Raw genomic sequence first — 21607 nt, forward strand, 5'->3', positions numbered from 1 at the left:
TGCTGATGCTATTTGATCTTCTACATCACAGAAAAGGTGTTTATTGTATGTTATGTGTTGCATTGGTGCACAACAGGTTGTACTCACTGTCAGTAAATGCATGAAATGTGTTGTAAGGTAAAGACAAAGCCACTGTCGTCACAGGGTCAGGGGTGCAGCTTCCTGCCTGCTCTAATAGATGTCCAAGAGGAATATTGTGTGTATTGTCAGCTGGAGAAAAGCAGCCTTTCAGTCCACAGGTGACTTTCGGTGTCCTCTGTTGACTTATTGGACCTCCTGCTCTCCCACACAGCAGGAGAAACAAGAATGAAAGTGAGCACTTAGTAAAATTCCCTCGACACACACATCCTCAACTCCACTGGGTTTAATCTGATAGCTCCACATCAATGGTTATTGTGGACCTTTTAATTGCTCTGTTAATGGTCCAGCAAAGAGCAGCTCATCGACCTGCACTCAGAGGCCAGTAACAGGGGGTTAAGTGCATGACATATGTCCCGAGAATCCCCCGGGTGGTACTGCAGCGTCAGAATGAAAAGACGCATGAAGGCAGCAGATTGTTGATCCTGGATGTCCACTGCTGCTGTCAGCACATCCCACCAGACAACTTGGAGGGGGCTGGCACTGTAGTGTGAACAAGAGAGAGGGGGGTAGGGGGGGGGGGGGGACACTCACTTAGGGCTGGTAGGGGGTAACAGATGTAGATGAAACAGCCAGAGAGGAAAGCAGCAGTCAGCCTTCATAAAGCTGATGGAGCAGAGGGCCAAATGGAGAGGAACTGGGAGAGACTGGGAGGAATAAAAGACACGGGCAACGACAGGAAGACAGCCATCAGGAGACTTCTATTAAAACAACACTAACGTTGATTAAAGAGAACACATAAGTTCTAAACCCCGGCTAGGGACTCATCAAGGCTTCTAGTAACACCAAGACCCCCACCCCAAGGTACAAGAGAAATGTTTGAGTTTTACATTTTTATTTCAGCCAAGGACCCCTAACAAAATAGAGAATATACTCAGCCTCTGTGGAATAATTAGATCATTTTAGAATTAGAACAAAAGTTAAATGTAAGGAATATATAAGGCATCTGCAGATTACAAGGGTTATTTAATTGTCGGGTAAGAATACTAACATTACAGGGTTTTACAAAATATTTGTTAAACTTTTAAGCATTTTTTAAAATATATAATATTTGAATATATATATTATACATATTTTTTCTTTGTATTGTAATGTTTTTAAATGAATATGTATGTATATATCAGAGTGGCCTGACCCCACTTTAAGAACCTAGTCCAAGATTATTTTATTTACCTGGTAGGCGGTTCATTTAAATGTCCTGAGTTTTATTTAAGTTAGGCAGTGATATCAGGGAGATTTCATTAGAAATTCTTAAAAACTATACACAACTGTCTGTCTGTTTTTTTCTGTACATTTCTGTACAAAGAACATATTCCAGGAAACAGTTTTGTAAATAATTAGCCAATAAAGTGAAACATTGCCATTATATTTGTTTAACGCGATGCCTAAAAGGTGTTCCAAAGTTCTCGCTGCCAGAAATACAATTGTGTTGGAAAAATAATTAGCTCTTTCATTTTCATTGTTGAAATAAAATAGTCAAATAGCTTGAAATGATATTCAATTAATAAACACCATGTGACTTTAACGCTATGACCCAAAAACATGACAAAAGAAATACATATCTACCTTTACTACATCTCAAAATGTATGTCATGAATGTTGTATTAAGATTGCATATCTTGTGTGAGTGTGTGTGAAAAGCATTTCTCTTTCAGAAGGAACAGACTCGTACCTGGAGTTTTTTTAATGACAGAAGTTAAGGATTCACAGAAGCTTCTTAATGTTTGTAATAAACAGCGTGCCGAAGAACTGAGGCATGGAGCAAAGCTGGACTGAGTGGATGGAAATATTCTCAAACCTCTCCTCATTGTGCTCTTTGGACTCAGTACCAGAATAATTTATACAGTATGGAAGATCATCAAAAGGACTTTGTTTCACGCAAAAATCAAGACTTCCTAAATCATTCACAGATATGGCAGCATATTGTGAGCTGCACTCTACCACCTGGAAGCGTTCACTAGTCATGTTCAAGCATTGTTTAAACTAATAATGATGCTAGAGGCACAGTAACTAAGACTCAACTCCATCCGCACATTATACTGAAACATAAAAATACACAACACAAGTTGAGGATCCACAAAAACAAGGCACAATGTTAAATAGTAAGAACCTAAGGATTACTCAGTAGTTTGGATGAGAAGATCATTTCAGTTTCTACCGATAACCAGAAGCTGCAAGAAGAATTACAGTTTGCATATTTGAGAAGTCTTTTTGAACTCTCTGTGGTTAACAATTTAGCTTAAAAGTGCTGTAAATATCTGAAGTCTAAAGCCAATGCAGGTCATATATATTAGCATATTATTGCACAGCCAGTGGTCTTGACTGCCTTCTGTATATTTAAGATATTGAGGTTTTCTCTATGACAAATAAAGAGAGCTAATAAAAAGGTAGCTACAATGATATCTAGAAATGAGTTTTTAGTGACAGTGCAATTTTGAGCTTGGATTCATGGGCGGAGCATGATTATCTTAAAAGATATTTGCAAAATAACAAACAGTGTGCGAAGGTCCCGAGTGACTCTTTGGTTCAGAGGCACTCAAAGTGATCGACTTGCAGGAAGGACCCGATGCTGCGCAAAGAAAACCCCCCCCAGGTACTTTAACATGCTGTGTAAGAAAAAGTGCATGACAGCGTCCAAGTGCTCAGACAAACAGCTGCTTCAGTCCTCACTCGAGTCCTCCGAGTTGTCCATTTCCACGTCTTCCCATGATGCCTTGGTGCGCTGCTCCCAGCTCCGGGCCTGAGCGATCACAGCGGGGGGCATCAGCACCACGCAGGCTGCCAGGCCGGAGACCCGCTCCTTAAAGTCCGCCTCGCCCTCCCACTCGTCTGCGTCGCTGTTGAACACGTGGATGTATTTCATCCTGTTGCCTTTGTCGTGAGAGCGGCCCCCCAGGACGTAGATGCGACTGTCCAGCACGGCGATGCCCGGTTCTCCGTGTCCCGCGGGGAGGGGGGACATTAAAGACCAAGAGTTGGCCTCGGGGTCAAAGCATCCCACCTGAAAAAAACAAAAAACGAAAAACATATGAATTTCCATTTTATTCCATTTCTGTCCAAACAGTTTAACCTCGGTCAAAAAGAACAGCTCTGATTGTATTCTTATTTATTATAATATTTCACTGAGCCAACACCAGGGAAGTCAACTATACTAATATTATTTTATTTGTTTATAAGATTAAAGAAAAATGTGTGTCTCAAAAAACAGAACAGGTTGCTGTCTGCTAATACAGTGAATACTACTACTGCACTAAGACTTCATTCATTTTTCATCCAGACATATTTTTCAATAACCTTGTTATTTTTCTTACCTCTAAAAATGTATTTACTTGATACTTAAAACTAAAAATTAAACAAGTGACTGCAGTGTGCACTTTAAGTCTTAACAACATTGTGTCTGATTTATTTATTTTATTTATCTTGTCCGATGAAAAAACATAAACATAAAAAACCCAGCATCGGCTATAGTAAAACCCATGACGGCTGAACTAGCTTGGGGGCATTGGAGACATAAACGACATTGTAATATAAAATCAAATGGAAATGGACACAAGAAATATGTCATAGGCAAGAACATCCCTGAGTGTTCAAATGTAAACAGAAAACCCTCAGGAGTTATTTTAAACTGTGAGACGCCTGCTGAGCAGAGCAACACTGCCCTCATTGTGCAGCATCAAACACCCCTGACGACCTGAGACTCACCTTCAGGACATCACGCCGGTACCCGCGCTCATCGTTGCTCCCCCCAATCACATAAATGCGTCCGTTGACAGCCGTCATGCCGTGCCACGCGCGCTCTACCGGCCCCTCAGCACACGCTGACCAATGATTGGCCCCAGGGTCAAAACAGTAGGTCTCTTTGAGGTACGCATTCCCTCTGCGCCCACATGAGATATACATTTTCCCATCAAGCACTGCTCCAGCATGGGCGTAAACCTGGAGGAAAGGTCAGACTGGTATTAAATTGAGTTAAAAGAGGAGGGAAACACCTGGTTTATAACAGAAAACTCCATTAGGACTACACAGGTGGGGAGGTAGCACCATCATGTGGATGGTAGCAGCATTACATGTTTTTCTATCGGCTCTTTTTCCTTACCTCTCTCTTCAGGGGTGATACAAACTCCCACATGTCAGTGTGTGGGTCGTAGCGCTCCACTGACTCCAATTCGTGGCTATAGTCCCGTCCTCCAATGGCATAAATATGGCCGCCCATCACGCAGACACAGTGGTCAGCATGCTGCTGCTGCAGAGGGTGGATCGCGCACCATCTGTTGTGACGAGGGTCGTACCTGGGAACAAGCATCAACACAGTGAAGGATAAATACAACTTTTGAAATTCAATCTGCAGCGAGAAATCTGTCCAATTAAGCATTGAGCATACAAAACAAATTTGTTGCGGAATGTTTTATGCCATGTTCAACACCACCAAAAACAACCCTTTCCATTTTGTGGATCTGAAGAAAAAAGTCAGCTTAGTTGTTTATTGATTCATTTTGATGATTAAAAGGCCTCACAAACACAGGTTCCAGCTTCTAAAATGTGAGGATTTTCTGCTTTCTGTTTAATTTGACCAGTGTAAACGGAAACAGCTGCTCAGACAAAGCATGCAATCTGAGAACATGTCGTCATTTCAAACTATTGTCTGACATTCTACAGACTGAAGAAAATCAACAAATCAGGTGAGCTTACATAAGAGCCAATATTAGCTTATTGCAAATACACCCGTATCTGCAAATGTGTCAGACTGTCGGACGATATGTAAAGAGTGATTGTAGTTTAGAAATAACAAAGATATGTTTGCTGTAGCTAAGCTCCAGTCAGGGACGCCATATACGGGTCGTCCACTAGAAAGGAGTTATTTTTTAGCTGTAAAAAGTTCTGCTCACTACATATTATATATTTATTATACACTACAAATAATCGATTACTTGGTCTTATTGAATAGTTTCAACTGTAATAGACAATAAACAATAGTGGTTGGTGGAGAATATCCATTTATATAACAATCAATATTCTTGTCTAGGTACTTGTCTACAAAAGTACCAAGATATTTCTTCTGACGAACAGATATCCTAAAAAAGGAAAAGTCACACAAAAGACCAATTTAGAAGTTTGAATTGCCAAGATTCTTGGAAATAAAGAAGGCAGCTATCCTCAGCCTAAACGTTTTGTTTATTTAATAGGCAGCATCTTTATTTTTTGTAAGATTTGAACTCTGAACTCTTAAGATAACTGAGGACTTTCTTGTAGTGATGCTAACTTTGCACAAACTAAATAAATAAATAAATGTTACCTTTTGTCTTAGGTTTGACTTTGTGTGTTTACAGTTTTGCAATCAGTTAATAAACCTTTTTCAAATGTAAAAACTACAAAACGTATAGTCTTTTTACTCTGCTTTCACTCCATCATTTGCCACAATGCCTCTACTATCACACCGCAGACTGGAGCAGCTCCTGAAATTAGCAACCTTATGAACTGTAATGAGAATTGATTTTGTAAAATGAAATGAATTCTTACCAAAAATGACCATCCCTAAACAATAAACACAAAAGTTAAATTGATGAAGTGAATGAGTGTACGTTAGGGCTGCACGATATTGGAAAAAACTGACATTGCGATATTTTCTTCCCCTGCGATATATATTGCGATATGAAAAAATACAGGAATTGAAGAAAAGACAGTTTTTTTTGTCCGCAAACCATCCTTTCTTGAAGTTTAATGCTATACAATTGGTATTTTTCTAACTATATTTAACCGGATGAAGGATTTTAGTCACGGACGTCTGGATCTTAAGTTATCAGAGCAACAAGCTGAGCTAGCTCGGTTAGCAGCGCCGAACTGCCCTGGAGAAACACATGAAACTACTTTATTCAGTGTTTGCTTTGGAGATTTGATTGTGATTGGTGGTTTGCTGTGCATGCAGAGCCTGCATGTCACTCACTCAAGTAACCCTGACATGAGAGTTTTCCTTTTGTAGCAAGCAGCAAAAGATTTGTAACATGACGTGTTTGAGTTAATTTGCCTACTTAATATCGCACGTCCTAAAACATTTTTTACAAAATTAAAATCGCACGTCCTGCGATGTGAATATCGCGCATGCGCATATCGCGATTATCGTCACGACACGATATATCGTGCAGCCCTAGACGTGGTGATCCTAGATAGAACATCATTTAAATCCATCAACAGAATAAGGGAGATCTCACCTCCAGCAGCGGGTCTCTGCGCGGAACCCACTGGTGTTCTTGTCTCCTCCGATCAGATAAACGAAGTTGTTGAGCACCACGATGCCCTGGTTGGACATGCGGGGGCCGTGGTCTGCAGTGAGGGTCCTCCACTCCCCCCAGCTGGGGTGGAACACCTGGAACAAATGCTCGTTGTCTGTGAGGGAGCTGGAGGTGAACATCCCCCCGAACCCCAGTATGCAGTGGAAGGTGGAGCGAGGCTGGGTGAGGGGGGTCTGCAGGACGGGCTGCCAGACCTCCTGCTCATGATACCGCAGGGCGGAGGACACACAGTCCTTTAGGGGACACTGGTTCAGTCTGCCGTACAGACGCTTCAACACTTGTTTCTCAATCAGGCAGAAACGCACAGCATCGATCATCTTCAGATTGTCCTTTGGGTCAGAAACATCAAAAAAAGGTTAGATTGGTTGAGAACAGAAACCAAATCCTATCTTTTAGGTTAACTTTCAATTCTCACTAGTATCATTGTACATGTTTTACTGTATTTTTTCTGTTTTGCTTTTATTTTAACCTATTTGAATTTCTTAGGATCACTGTAGATGTTTTATCTTGTTCTGTATTTATTTCAATATTGTTGTTATGTTTTCTGTAAAGCACTTAGGGCTGCTTTGTGTATGAAAGGTGCTATACAAATAAAGTGTATTATTATTATTATTAGATTGCAATCCAAGCAGATTAAGCTTTGTGAGTATCTGATGGAAATGATAGATGAGTACAAAATGCAGGACACACCTTAGGACTGACCTGCAAGTACACCTGGTCAGTTTCCACCTGCAGGGGACTGTAGTGGAAGTGCAGCGCCGCCTCGTACGCCTCGTTCTCGCTGTTCACCTGCAGCTCGTCACTGCTCAGCGCGCTGAACACCACGTCCTGGGGGAGCTGTCGGTACACGTCGGTGCGGGACAGAGTCTGGATGTTCCTGAGCATGTAGGAGCGGACCCTGGCACTGAGCTGCTGCAGTCCGTACAGATCTGCCAGGTTATAGACCTCCAAAATGTTGCTCTCGTCCAGCCAGGAGAAGAGGAAATCACAGCAGAAGCCAGTGACAACCTCAAGCTTTAGAACACAAAGGGACACAGGTAAGGTGAAGAAAAAAATGTGATTAAGCAAGAGATCTTTTAAAGAGTTTACCTGTACTAACGTGGCAGCTATCAGGACTTCCTGCACACACTCCAGGTCTAACTCAATCTCCGAAGTGTAGATGTAGTCCAGTATTTTTGTCATGGCCATGTAAGTGACTCCATGAATGGGGATCTCTTTTTGCTGTGTCTCCCGCAGGCCTCCAGCAAACATTCCCCTATCGGAGAAAAGACACACATTGTTTAATATAAGAACTGTCCAATAAAGATACAAATATGAATAGAAAACGTTTATGTTAAGCACAAAATCTATTGAAAAAAGGTGTATGTACTCTATCCAAACCATTTAAAACACATCTTTGTTGAATATACTTTGCCTCAGTTGTAAAAGGCAGAGCCAATACAGTGAAAGCATCTTTGTAAAGGGAAGTTAGTGATCTATCTTTGCCTGCTTTTAGCATTTTAATAGGATTACAGGGCTACAGAGCAACAGTAGGGCTCTGGTTTAATGTCACAGTGTAAACCCCAGAGTAAAGACTTCCTCCACCCCTGCCAGCACAGTAAGCTCCAAACAAATTAGAATAATACTTGAGTTCAAATCCAACACACCTATCTGTCCTCATCATGTGTGCTGCTGGCTGACTGTGGATCAGGGATTGTACCTATGTGACCCATGTCATCTGTCTACAAAAGATACAAGTGAAGGTTTCAAATGCTAACACATTAACATGACATATAAAGTACAATTGTTGAACGTGTCACACCTAATCTTCAGGTAACAGGGCACTCTTATTTGCAACACACTGCATATAGTTGTCTATATGATTGTGATGTTAAATGTTTGTTTTTCTTGTATTGTGTCTTAATATTTGTCCTTGTTGATGTTGCAAATGGAGTTGCTGTGATGCAAGTCAAATGTCAGACTTTATCAGACCATTAAAGTACTATCGTATCGTATATAAGACACATGAATCTCACATAAAGTCTCTTGTTTTCCATTTCACAACACTGGCATTCAAAAGGCAACACCCATGCCACAAGCCAAGCCATTGTCCAATCTTCTTTTAGGATGTAAGTAGACGCTATAAAAAGACTACAGGTGAGTAACTGTTTACAACCACAATGGAAGCAAACAAAGCAGTGAAAGGCCTGTTTTTATTTGCAGTAGCAGTAGAAACACTTTAACTCATGCTTTCTTTTTGTGTCCACACATTTTCGTAATTTACTATATTCTTTTACAATCGTTTGGAATGTAGGGATGTTTTGAGATATTTTACAATGTGGAGAGGATAATGTTTTCATCTGTGTGCTGTGACTCTGCACCGGGTCTTTGCTGCAAATGTATGATTTGATTACAATGTAGAAGAATGTAAATAAAGTACACAAATTACAATTTCTATAAAGCAACTTGAATTGGAAAGCATTTACTCTATTCTGTCTATCAGTGGTGTACATATAAATACTGCATGTATCTGCGTATTTGCTTTGAGTTAGAGGTGGGAAGTAACTTAGTACATTTACTCAAGGACTGCATTTTTACAATTTTGAGATACTTGTACTTTTCTTGAATAGTTCCATTTCATGCTACTTTGTACTTTTACTCCACTACAACATTTGTGTACCTGTAGTTACTTTGCAGATTTGGATTAATTATGTGAAATAAAACCAACACTTAAATAAGATTTTAGTTAGCAACCTACCCTGCAGTATACAAATTAATTGAAATTATTTACCAGCTTTAATAAACACATTAATGCATCAATGATTATAATGAAAACATATAATATATATTATTCTGAAATTGACCAATTTGCATAATAAGTAATTTTACTTTTGGTACTTTAAGTATATTTTGATCCTAACACTTTTGTACTTTTACTTGAGTAACATTTTGAATGCAGGACTTTTACTGATCTAAAGCTCTGAGTACTTCTCCCACCTCTGCTTTAAGTTACTCTTAAATGAAATGTGCATTGGTGTAGACAAATAAAGGAAGCAATGAAACTGCAACGGAGACTATTGCTGTGGGTTTTACCTAAAATAATCGCAGGAGGCAGCCAGCAGTATGCGGTGGGCTTCGATGGGTCGGCCCTCCACCAGCAGCACCACGTCGAACAGCACGGCGCCCTGCCGCAGCGCCAGCAGGCCGTCCAGGAGGCTGCGGAAGTGGGCTGAGCTCCTGAAGGTCTGTCGGCCCCGGCGTCCTCCTGCCGGGCTCAGCTGTCCCTGCTCAGCCATGACAGGGTACGGATGTTCCGGCTTCATCTCTTTTATCTATCTAGTTTTATCATTTTTAACTGTTTCTTCCCATAATTGTTACGAAGAACGCTGCTTTCGGTATTGAGGATACTGAAAGAGGAAACTGGACACCTAGCAGCTACAGAAGGGTGGTTACGGTGTCTATTTTAAGGATACTGCTGTATGCCAAGTTTTACACGCGTTTTACTAGTCTACCAGCTATAATAAATAACCAAAAGGGTATAGTTACATAAATATGCCCTTCTGTCGACCTGACACTACACTGTCAGCTAATGTCAAGTCAGTTTAAACGTTAAATAACATTAGCAAGTAAGCTAATTTATCTAGCCTGTTAGCTGATGTAACGCAATATAAAAACAGCCTTCTTTAAAAAGGATACCAACGACTGCACGAAAATATCCCCGTGTTCGTCAATGAAAAAAAACCTTTTACATTGACAGTTTGGTCACAAAGCAACCAAATCCTTTTTGGGAATGGCTAGCTTAGCCACAGTCGCCTGATTTTTTGACAGATCAAAACAAGTGTGTTTACTTTTTGGTGTCAGGCAGTGAGCTCACACTCTATTGGATGTTACCGTCGTATTGTCCCGCCCAGTTTTTAAGAAAGAGCCAATCAGTGTTCTTCACACTGCAAGGACATCGTGTCAGTATGTCTTATAACATTGTAAGGTGTTTAAAATGTGCTCTGTACAGTATTATATTTTGTAACCCTTAATTTGGTGTCTGATTTTTTTAGATTCATAAAATTAGTATTTACAGTCTATCTAAACATTATCTAAACAAAATGTTTAGATAATGTGACTCTTCCTGTAAACACAAGAGGATGCTGTTTCTTGTCTAAAAAGTGTTAAAGGCTATGTCTTACTGGTCTCTACTGTCACACAACATGTCATACAAATACACCAGCAACAGATTTTGAAAGCGGTTGTGTATTTACTCTGTACTTTATGTTGTGAGGCACTGGATACTTGCATTTTTCTTTAAATGTATACCTCTACTAATTTTCAGTGATATTTAATGGACATGTTTTATTTTCATTGCATTTTTTAATGGTTCCAGTAACTAGTTATTACACAGACTGATTAACTCACCACCCTAGTTAGGCTAACTATCACCTGAACCAGCGACATAACAACTATGCATGTATATTATTGCAATATGAATTACACATTTTAAAAGGGGTCTTCTTCCAAAGTATTTCAGGTCATATTTTTTCATTGAAAACACAATTCAATCATACTTTTATTCCATTACATTACATGTTACTTGTTAGACACTTTTATCCTAAGTGACTTACATACTCAATATGTGGGCAATCCCCACAGGAGCAATTTAGGGGTGAAGTGTCTTGCCCAGGGACACAACGACATGCTGACTGCAGTGGGGTTTGAACCTGTGCTCCCCTGATCCGAACACCAACACACTAGTCCACTGCGCCATTCCCTCAAATAGGACTTAAAGTTGTAATGGAGTGCATGTGACTTTTTTCCTCCATTTGTCCAAAATAAGTGTTCATCTTCGTGACAGTATTTATTGAATTGATAATTTTTGTCCCTCTAATATTTGGTCTCAACCCGAATGCTTTCAGGATTGATTTTCCACTGCTTGGTAACTGCATGAGCTGCTACATAGATTTTATAATGCAGCCAGTCAGGCTTCTATATTGTCATGAGGCTTCCATATTGCTCAGGTTTTACAATCTCATTCATCTTCTGCCGAGGTTTCAATTTGCATATATCATTTTCTGACACGGAGAGTAGAGATTTTTCCACTCGCAAAAACACTGTTGAAATAATCCATCACTTGATTTATTTTCCAGTCTAATATACATTGCAGAGGAGCACAGCCAAATATGAATGGGGAAAAGCTCCCCTGGCTTTTGGTCGTTGGTGCAGAAATGCCCTTTTCAAATAGCGAATCATAACTTTTTCCCTGACACATATGTCATGGGGCTGAAGAAATGCCCTATCATAGTTGCTGCAAGTAATGGAGCCATTTTTAGCTTTAGCATTAAACAGCAAAAATGCAGATACACTGCGGACCTACTGTGACAGCACCAAAGTCAGTTTCTTGATTAGTCAATTAGCCAAATTACTGTCTGGATGATAAATAATTTGTTCAAGCCAAATAATACAAATGTATAATTTATAATAAAAAGAATCCAGACAAGTATTATTTTAGTTTTCTTTCATCCAAACGATTAAATGGTGTGAATGCTGTAACTACAACTCTAACAACTACATTTGAAACCAACCAACGCAATCTTGTTGAATTTAGTGATTATGAATTGTGTGTTGTGTTAACCAAGTTTTGTCAGTGTCTTGATGCTCACCCTGCAACCTTTACCCGCTCTCCTAGCTATTGCCTGGTCCTTCACAAATTGTTAGTAGAGAACATTTGCAGATAGGTCAATAATGAGGATAATTGTTAGTCACAAACTTATTTGCAATTATCCACAGTTCATAGCAAAAGAAGAACATCAGTTCAGTCACAGACAATGAAGCTAATTCTGAAGCGATACAAACCCTTTCATTTGTCCTTTGTTTGGATATGTTTTTCCCAATGGTATCATTATGAAGCCCTGGGAGACAAGCAAAAGATAAAGACGGAAATATTTTATTCATTTTCTGCTGGGTTTGTGACTTGAAAACAAGTGAAAAGGCAAACATTCTGCTGAGATATATTAAAGTTCCTTGAAAGCTTTTTCGACATTGGAAAAGTTTTCTTTTGTATGTTGTCGTAATAGTCAAGAGGCTGAGACAGATGGAAAATATATAAATATAATAACAATTCTCCTGGCAAAACTTTTTTCCCCACCTGTTTCACATATTCAAATTAAACAAACTCTGGAAGAAAATGCTGGCAACTCCTTTTTAAACCTGTTTTTAAGCCATAAACACAGGAGAGAAAACATTAAGACGGTCTTATAAAATGTGCTTTCATTTTCCCCACATTAGGTGCCAAACCTTCTAAGCAGTGACTATCAAACTATGATGCACACTTCACTTTTGAATTGCTCAACATTAATTAAAAATGTTTTTTACACAATACGGGTTTAATAATCACAGGTGCACAATATGAGTGATACACCTTTGTGACGTCAGTCAATGTCAAAGACTGAAAGCCTGTTTTTGGCTGTTGTTGGACCTTCTTGGAGGTCAAAGAGAGCCTATTGTTGCTATTATTAAGAGAAGAGCTTTCCAGTGCATTAGCAGCGGGCTGTCTCCTCTCATCAGGAAAAGGCTGTGGCCACAGCAGGCGCACCTCAGACTGGAGGAAGAAATTACAAAGAAATGAAAACAAAGTGGGCTGCATTTACAGAATTAACTGTCAATCTAGATCTCAAACAGACCTAAAAAAGGGATTCAGCAGTGACATGAAATAATCCATGACAGGGAGCTTTTCTGAGCATCCCTGTTACACAAAACCTGCAACTGTGATTACTGAAGGAAACCATGTTACTGTGCCTTGAGTGGTCATCCTATGATGAGGAGAGTTAGAGAGTAACAAGGACACAATAAGCGCTAACAAAGAAGAGTGCAGCGCTGCAGGCTGCTGGAGATGCTTATGTACCTGCCATGATGTTTCCCCTATGCTGTTTCCCCTATGCAATATATGCTGAGAGAGATAACTGGCAGACCACAGAACAGTACAACTATTAGATTACTTTGGGACAGCACAGCTCCAGTGGTGCCATTAATTTTGCCTGCACCCACCTCAAGATGTTTCCATGCCAACTGCTGCCTTTTAATTGTTGCTGTTTTGGGGTTTTATTGTATGAAAAGCACTTCAACTTTGTTTTTTCAAAAGTATTATACAAATAAAGGTTATTATTATTAATTGGTGTGGAATATGATATTTGACAGGCGAAGTGTGGCACAAATCATTTTTAATATTGAACTGTTTTTATTTTAAACGTACCAAAGTGTATGATCATATTAAAAAGGAGTATACACAATGGTGCTTCAAATTGGACATTAGTCTAACGTAAAAAAACACAGTATCACACCTCCTTTGTCTTCATGAAAAACGATCCGTCTCTCCAGATGTTGTGTTTTCTCAACCACAGTAACTTGCATACTTCACTTGAATCTAGATTGTGCTTGGCATTTGGAAGAGCTGAAATCTTAATGAGCCGCCTTTCTATCTTCTTTAATTAATTTGCAAGTTGAACACAGGCAAAAAGTAAGGCTTTGTGAAGAGTGCATGCCAAAAAAAACATTTAGGCAATTTATAAGGGAATGGCAGCAGTGCGAAATGGAATGTGTCCACGGTATTAAAGTCACTGCCCTCCCTGTGATTCATATGTTGAATGGAAGGTTGTAAAGTGACCGAGGTGCAGCCCTGGCAGGTGCAATTTTCTTGTGGCTGATTGTGAGGCGGGCAATCAATTTTCCTCTGCACCAAAAATCCTGTAACACAACAACTTGCAGCATTGCTGTTTGATGCAGCCTGCTAACCGCCTTAGTGCGGCAGCCACTTGGTGCTACATAATTCTCCTGAGATGATAAGCAGTGGGGGGTCAATTACACAGCCACAGGATTTAGACCGATCTGTCTCAGTATATTTAGTTGTGATTATGATTCATTTTGTGAGAAATTGCAATGGCGCTGCACCATGAGATTGTGAAGAAATGCGGTTTATATTCTGTATTTAAAAAGGGATCTGCATTATTGAAACTGCATGGGAAAATACTGATGTTTATTGTTTGACCATAACAGCAATTCTTAAGACAGCTAAAGTGGTGTATTTTTTCTTCATTGGGTCAAGGTCTTGGAAAAAGAGAAAGCTTCCCCGCCTCACTGGGGAGTTAGAGAAAACAAACCAATGGCACTGAAATATTTAGGAATCCCCCCAGTATGTGCTGCTCTACAGGATGCAAGGAGGTGTCAGTTTGTATTAATATAAAGAAGAATACATAGAATAATATCACCCAATTTCCAACAGGTCGTTCCACATGTGTCTCCGTCACTGCTCATTTTTCAACAACTTTTAACATCTTGTAGAGACAGACAGAAGGTTGATCATCGTTTCCTTTTTCTCACATGGCCCACACGTGGCAGGAAACTGGCATTTCCCAGTGGAACGTGTTATACAAGACAGCAAGCATTGACTTGATAGCACCAGATAGCACAGTTGGCCTGCTTTCCTCTCAAAGGAGAGTTGTGGTCTGCATATAGAGCTGATGGAAAATGTCTTTACTCTGACGTTAAATGATTAATTTACACTATGCACATCAAAGACTGATCATTATGCATCTTCTGCACATTTCACAGAAACTTAGCCATGATCAGTAACCCTAGTAACCACCTTCCTCTCTAACACTTGCAATTCATGGGACGAATGGTGGACCAAGTGTTTGTTGGGAAAAGCTAAATTGTTGCCAAGTGGTTGGTCATATCTGCCATGTGTCATTGTATCTGGACTAATATTGAACAAGGCTTCTGTGGATCAATAGCACCTTGCTGTCCTCGTGCCGCGCTGCCTCAGAATTCAGTTTTCACCTCTTGCTATAGGGGTTGCAACCGACAAGCGCTATTTTGGGGTGTGACATCCACCGTCTTATTCGCTGTGACAACGTTAGCGTAAATCAATCCTGAATCATATTTCGACACAGAGGAACACGAAAAGCGAGGCGGTAAAAAGAATGTGTCAGTGTTGCACACAGATGTGACTAGCTGAGTAGAATACGTATGTGGCTTTGGAAAGCAGGAAAGACATGCGGAACATTCGTATGAATTAAAGGAGGGGGTCAGCAGGTCTAATGCACACTGGATTGATTATACCTTTCGGCCTGCTAATGCAATTGTGTTTTAATAAACCCCTCCTCTCCAGGCTCTTTCTCTCTACTCTCTTGTCTTCTCTTTTCCCTATACTCAATCAGTTTTTACCACTTTACGAAATGTAATTTGAAGTAGCACATTACAAATTTGACAGCCTTTTTCTCCAGAACTAGGACACTGAAGGTGTTTGACAAACCAACATATAGTTTGTTTGAATGGTACTCTAATAAATGTTTAAAACGGTCTGAGAGCAGCTATCGAAAAACAATCTCAGACTTTATTTTAAGAGCACTTTATTACTGCAGCTGCAAAAGATGTTGGTGATATATAGTTCTCAAATTGGGAAATCATTGTAACAGCATAAATACAGATTTAATATTTACTCTACCTATATTTACAGTAGAAATATATAAATATTTATAGAGTGATTCTACAATTTAGGGTACATTCCATGTCCATTGATGTCCATTGATGATAATTATAATTATTCCAACTATTTTCTTCAAAAATATCATATTTTGCCTATTATTGGAAAGCATGTTATAATATCACACAAACATTATGTGCATCCTATGCTTTATTTACCTTGAAATGTGTCATGATGTTCTTAAATTGTCAGTTTTTGCTCTGTCCGTTTTTCAGTTGAGGGTGTCTTGGTTTCAAAATAATGAATAAAAACCATTAAAGTAAATTAAAAAAAGTATTCATTTATTTCAAAAGTCTAAATACTAAAGAATAATAACATATTTTTAATTGATTTCCTCCTTTAAATAATTTAAATATCTTAATATATGAATGTCCGCAAAAGTTCTGTCAACTATGTTACTAACAGAACTCCCCCATTTAACTCAAAAATGGTTTGTCCCAATACCATGTCACCAGCATCACATGATGCCATGTTCCTCTTTGGCAGACATTTTGAACACACTGTGGTGATTGTCCTCTAATTTTTTACAATATCTTATGTATAATAGCACATTGTCAATGAGTATATTCATTGACCGTCAACAATGTTACGTACATTGTTATGGTTTACAATTGTTTAATGATTTTAATTCAATTATATGTTCAAATGTGATGTTAACCTGTTCAAGAAAATGACATGTGGTCATCCAAGCAAGGCCTAACATTGAAATGATGGGTCAAAATAGGGAAATTGTCAACTAGGTTACCTGTCAACTAAGTTACCCAGTACTGTAATAACTGTAGTAACAGTTATTACATTTATATAAAATAAAATAAAAAAATGTTTAAGCTTTGCAACCAGTGGATATGTTACACTGAGGAATATACTAACTTGAACCACTGATTGTTCTATTGAGAAAGAACACTTTCTTTGTACTGTTTTGTTGATGTGAAATGCACCCTAAATTATAGAATCACTCGTATACAATTAAAGGTGGGGTAGGTAAGTTTGAGAAACCGGCTCGAGATACACTTTTTGTTATATTCCATGGAATGCTCTTAACATCCCGATAGAAATGAATATCTTAAGTGCTTTGACAAAAAATCCATAAAAAAATGTCATCTGTGGAAGCCGTAGTGCTGTAAAAAGTACGACCAATCATTTTAGCCGGCCCGGCTAAAATAACTGGATGGCCTACCTGCCAGTCAGCCTTCCATCTGTGCACAAACTTATCTCGTGCCCTCATTGGTCATGTGCGCGTTCGTGTGTGTTGGAGGAGGGGCTCTGTAAGGAAGTGGCAGATTTTTTCCGGCTGTGTATTTTCAAATTCTAGCGATCTCGAGCTGGTTTCTCCAAAATTACCTACCCTACCTTTAACTAAATAAATATTTGTATAATACACTATAACATACCAAATGACTACAACTAAAATAAAAACCTTGAATAATATATACATCAGTAAAGTGTGTTGCAGTTTTCTTTGTTTTATTTAAATACAAAGAGTTATGATGTGAGTTTAAAATGTGCTAATTGCACAGAGTGAAATATGATAAAATATCCAAATAATAAATTAAGAAGCTGGGAGTTTAGCTTAATTTATTGTTATGCACAATGTAAAAATGCACAAACATAACAAGTAAAAACCTAATATACTGGGCAGGAAGGAGCAGATTAACCCACGAGGCGTATTAGTCTTTCTCTGCAGAGATAAGGAAAAACATATCTGTGGGTTCTTCCCTGTGAAGAACCCCTTAAGTGTGACTGTATGAAGCCTGAGTAGTGTGTCTGTAATACTTGCGCAATATTACCAGCTGTTCCTTAAGTCCTATTTACACAGAGGAGCATCAAGGTGAGCGTCTGTGTCAGATGGGATCTGCTCAACTGATGGGGGTTGTTAGTCATCCAGGAGCACCAGAGGCATCGTGGCATTTGTTCTTGACTCGGGTTATTTAAAGCCTCAGGGGATTTATAGGACTCTGTTGAAGTGATGGAGTCAAGGATCACTTCAACTTGGATCATGTAAGTAGCTGCAGAACCGTCGGGAAGATTGTCCTTCGCTCAATGAGAAGCACCCTGTACACAATGCATATGGATTTTGGGTTGTAAGGAGAGAGGGGTCGAAGGAACAGTCAAGTGACATGATCAATACGTTTTTTGTGTTTCGTGTTGTTTTGATTTTGAAGGCTGAATTAGACCTCAGCCATTGTCAGACTATTTGTTGTTAGCTTCAAACCATGAACATCCTGGAATAATTGTGCTGCTTATATGAGGGGTGTGAAGAGAGGACTGATCAAAAGTATTATTAAAAAAAGGGTACATTTGACATGTTAGTTATTTTTGATATTCACTCTTTCCTGTTTTGGATTAATGACTCTTTCTTTCTTTCTTTCTTTCTTTCTTTCTTCAATCAGAAATCTTTTATTTGTCCCACTGTGGGAAGATTTACTGGGGAAAGTGCAGATTAAAGACAAATATAAAAGAGTCACACACAGGCATATTAAAATAAAAAGTGAAAACAATAATAAATAGTAAAGAATATCAGCACAACAGTGTTAATACAGTCAGTATTCATGTGTGTGTGTTTGTGTATGTGTGTCATCAATTATATCTAACATAATACATGCATGTAACACACATCACACAAAAATAATAAATTATTCATATATTCACATCTCATATCACAACTAAATATTGCAATTTAAAGAAATTGTCAACATTTGTCATTCTCAAAAGGTACACATTGACACACCACCACACTATATACTGGTAATAATTGATGCATCAATTATGTTGCTGTCGGCTTCAGTCAGTCTGCACACATTCATGGGTACGGATCCTTATCACTGCCTGATATAAGGATACAAACTAATTTATGACTTGCAATATAAAGTGTTGGCACAGAGAAACATATCCATGGCGTTAATGCTAGTGGCTGTAAATCTTATCATTCTCTTCTCTTTATACTTTAGGTGAGCTATAAACAGGAAGTAATCCATGACAGACCTTGACCTAATTATACAGCAACAACATGTGAAATTTACATTTTAATGTGGCACCCTGTGTTAATATTTGCAACATTGTCACTATCAATATACCCTGTGTATCAATCAATAATTATCCACATGTACTGCACATCTGTTTTACATGACATCATGTAGAAAATATGAAGGAAGTAGTGATTTTCTACATTAATTTGTGTAACATTGTCACCACTCCTTTGGCCTCATATGCCAATATGTATTAATACTGTTTCAGTAAGACATATCTTATTTATTAGGAACTATCAGCACTGAACTTATATAGGTAAAACATTCTACCAACTACAACTAGGTGCAAGGAGGAGCATGTATTTGCATGTTCAGCACGGGAGCCTCTATTTTTTGTGTATTTATTTCATCCTTATCCAGATTGTCCTATAGGTTTATTCAGTTCACAATATAACTAACATGATGATCCCATTAAAAACGTGCTCGCACTCGGTGGTTGCAGAGCTCTGACAAGGTCGTTTCTGTAATAGAAAATAATAGGTGCTTCTGCCCCTTTATTGTGGATCAGCTTTTTAAATAGGTTTCTCCTTGGCTCATGCTACATACTCCCACCAAGTTGCATGAAACAATGTGCCAGTAGTTTGTCCGTAATCTTGCTGGCAAACAAACCAAACAAATCCACAATCAAATAAGGAATCACGATTTATTTGTCACTTTTTTCCATAGGGTATTAAAACATCCTGAGCCTATGACTAAAGCATGGATCCACAACATAGGTCCCTATAAGCATAAAGTATTCTATTCAACCAGGTTATTTCTTTCTTTCTTTCTTTCTTTATCTTGTATACCCCCTTCAAAACATGACTGAACAAAGTGTGAAGTTTAAGAGAGAAGCCATTTGTTACTTTGTTTCGGCTGGCTGGCGTTGAAATCTATTTCACAGCTTCACTGCACAGCACAGGATATTAAAGGTCTGTTAAAGTGAGAGTTTTTTCCCAACACAAATAAATCACCCAAACAGCGACTATGGCCTTAAGAATACAGAGGAGCAACTACTCCCCAAACACTATTAACATGGATATGCGGAGCTACAGCAGGGGAACAATTCCTTCTTAATAGGGCATGATACTGTATTGATTTACACTGGCAATGACGCATACAGCTATTAACAATTTTCCCACAAGAGCCACTTACAAATGCCTGATGTAATAAGAGTCTCTCTCTGAATCCAAATATGGACATATTTTTTAATCAAGGGACATTATGTAGCCTACTGTATAAATGGACACAGGATAGGAGTCTAAACAGTTGATAGACTTTACCAAATAAAATAAGCGATCAAAGAGCTATTAAATATTTCATGTGACAGTGAAATGATATTAAGACAAATGTTTGGAACATGTCATCTGTTCTTGTTTGCCCTTATCATAAAAAAATGATTAAAAGGTATCTGCTTTCTGTTTCTTTATGCTCCTGAGCTCTGTGACATTCGCTTAGAAAGATGTTCCCCTACTTTCCATGAGAGATATTCATTCTTACCATCTTGCACAACCTCCTCTGGCCGAACTTGATTGTGCGGCCATCAACTTGCCACCTATCAATTAGAAATAAATTGGTGGACATACTGTCAAAAACACAAAAAACAACCATTTCATGTCACAATAGCGCTCAATTGTCTGGACATTTAGGACTTAACCTAAGAAATGTTTTCCTCCCTTCCTGAAAGAAAAAGGAAAATGTGAGTGACAGCAGTTGAGATTGCACAAGGGGTGAGGTGCAGCCATTCAATGCCTCGATATATTGAATGGATGTCCTGCTGTGCTGTACACTTATTTTTCAGCATTCCTGCTTTCCTCTGATAATGATTTGCATAGATTAATCGTCTTGAGTGACTTGACACCCGTGCCTCTGTGTAAATCCAACACCAACAGAGTCGTTGTTGCTGGTGGCGAGGCATTTCACCGTTCCTCTATTACAGCTATTACAGTTTTCTCATTTACAGCCTCCAATGGAAGTAGGACTGTGTGGGGACAGTGTGAAGAAGCAGTTAACAATCTGTTGCAGAAGAAAGAGAGGTGCAAAGAACGGGTTAAAAATAGTTCGAGGTGTTATCTGCGGAGGGATCAAGACATGTTTTCTAATCGTGAGATGAGTTGGTTTGGGCGTCAAAGTATTATGCAGATGCAGAGAACTTGTGTGGTTATTTTTGGCTATTGAATTTATTGGATTACACATTGACATGTTTAATGATCTTTATAAGGGGTAGAAAAGTCAGTGCATGGCCTTTACTAGAATACATGCACACATCAATAAACATCAATGAGCATCCATCAATACTCATCATGAAAGTCTTGCTTCAGATTTGTTGTTGTTTTTTTAAACATTTATGTATGCAATGTGTTTTGGGTAACACGGTTCAATGGAATAGGAAAATAACATGATGTACGTGCTCTGTATAATTGACATTTAGTTTTGTCTCCTTCAGCAAACACACTCACAGGAGCTTTGCACCCACAGAGCCTCGCAGAGTGTGAAAACTTTACAAAATCTGTCTACATTTCTCTAGACAGCATTGTCTCTGTTTATCCACAACTGACTCCATATTTTACTTTATAGACTTGATTTAAAAATGTCCCCCATTTGGAAAGAGTAACCCAATATGATATATGTTACATGCATGATGTATAAGCTATAGACATTATATAGCAATC

At 38.8% G+C, this 21607-nt stretch overlaps 1 protein-coding gene across 2 annotated transcripts; it reads right to left on the reverse strand.

The window, feature by feature from the left end:
• Positions 1-1799: 1799 nt before the first annotated feature.
• On the reverse strand, positions 1800-10252 carry klhl22 (kelch-like family member 22). Of its 2 annotated transcripts, none has more exons than XM_034118386.1 (7): positions 9498-10252; positions 7515-7680; positions 7128-7439; positions 6345-6754; positions 4235-4427; positions 3841-4074; positions 1800-3139 (listed from the first exon to the last, which is right to left on the reverse strand). In XM_034118386.1, exons 1-7 carry the CDS (start codon positions 9725-9727, stop codon positions 2798-2800), a joined length of 1887 nt encoding a protein of 628 aa, XP_033974277.1. In that variant the 5' UTR covers positions 9728-10252; the 3' UTR covers positions 1800-2797. The 2 variants fall into 2 exon arrangements, with proteins under 2 accessions (XP_033974277.1, XP_033974276.1); XM_034118385.1 differs by having other exon boundaries at positions 7116-7439.
• Between the last annotated feature and the right edge of the window lie 11355 nt (positions 10253-21607).

The sequence above is a fragment of the Trematomus bernacchii genome, unplaced genomic scaffold (genome assembly GCF_902827165.1).
Source record: "Trematomus bernacchii unplaced genomic scaffold, fTreBer1.1, whole genome shotgun sequence".
Taxonomy (NCBI): Eukaryota; Metazoa; Chordata; class Actinopteri; order Perciformes; family Nototheniidae; genus Trematomus; species Trematomus bernacchii.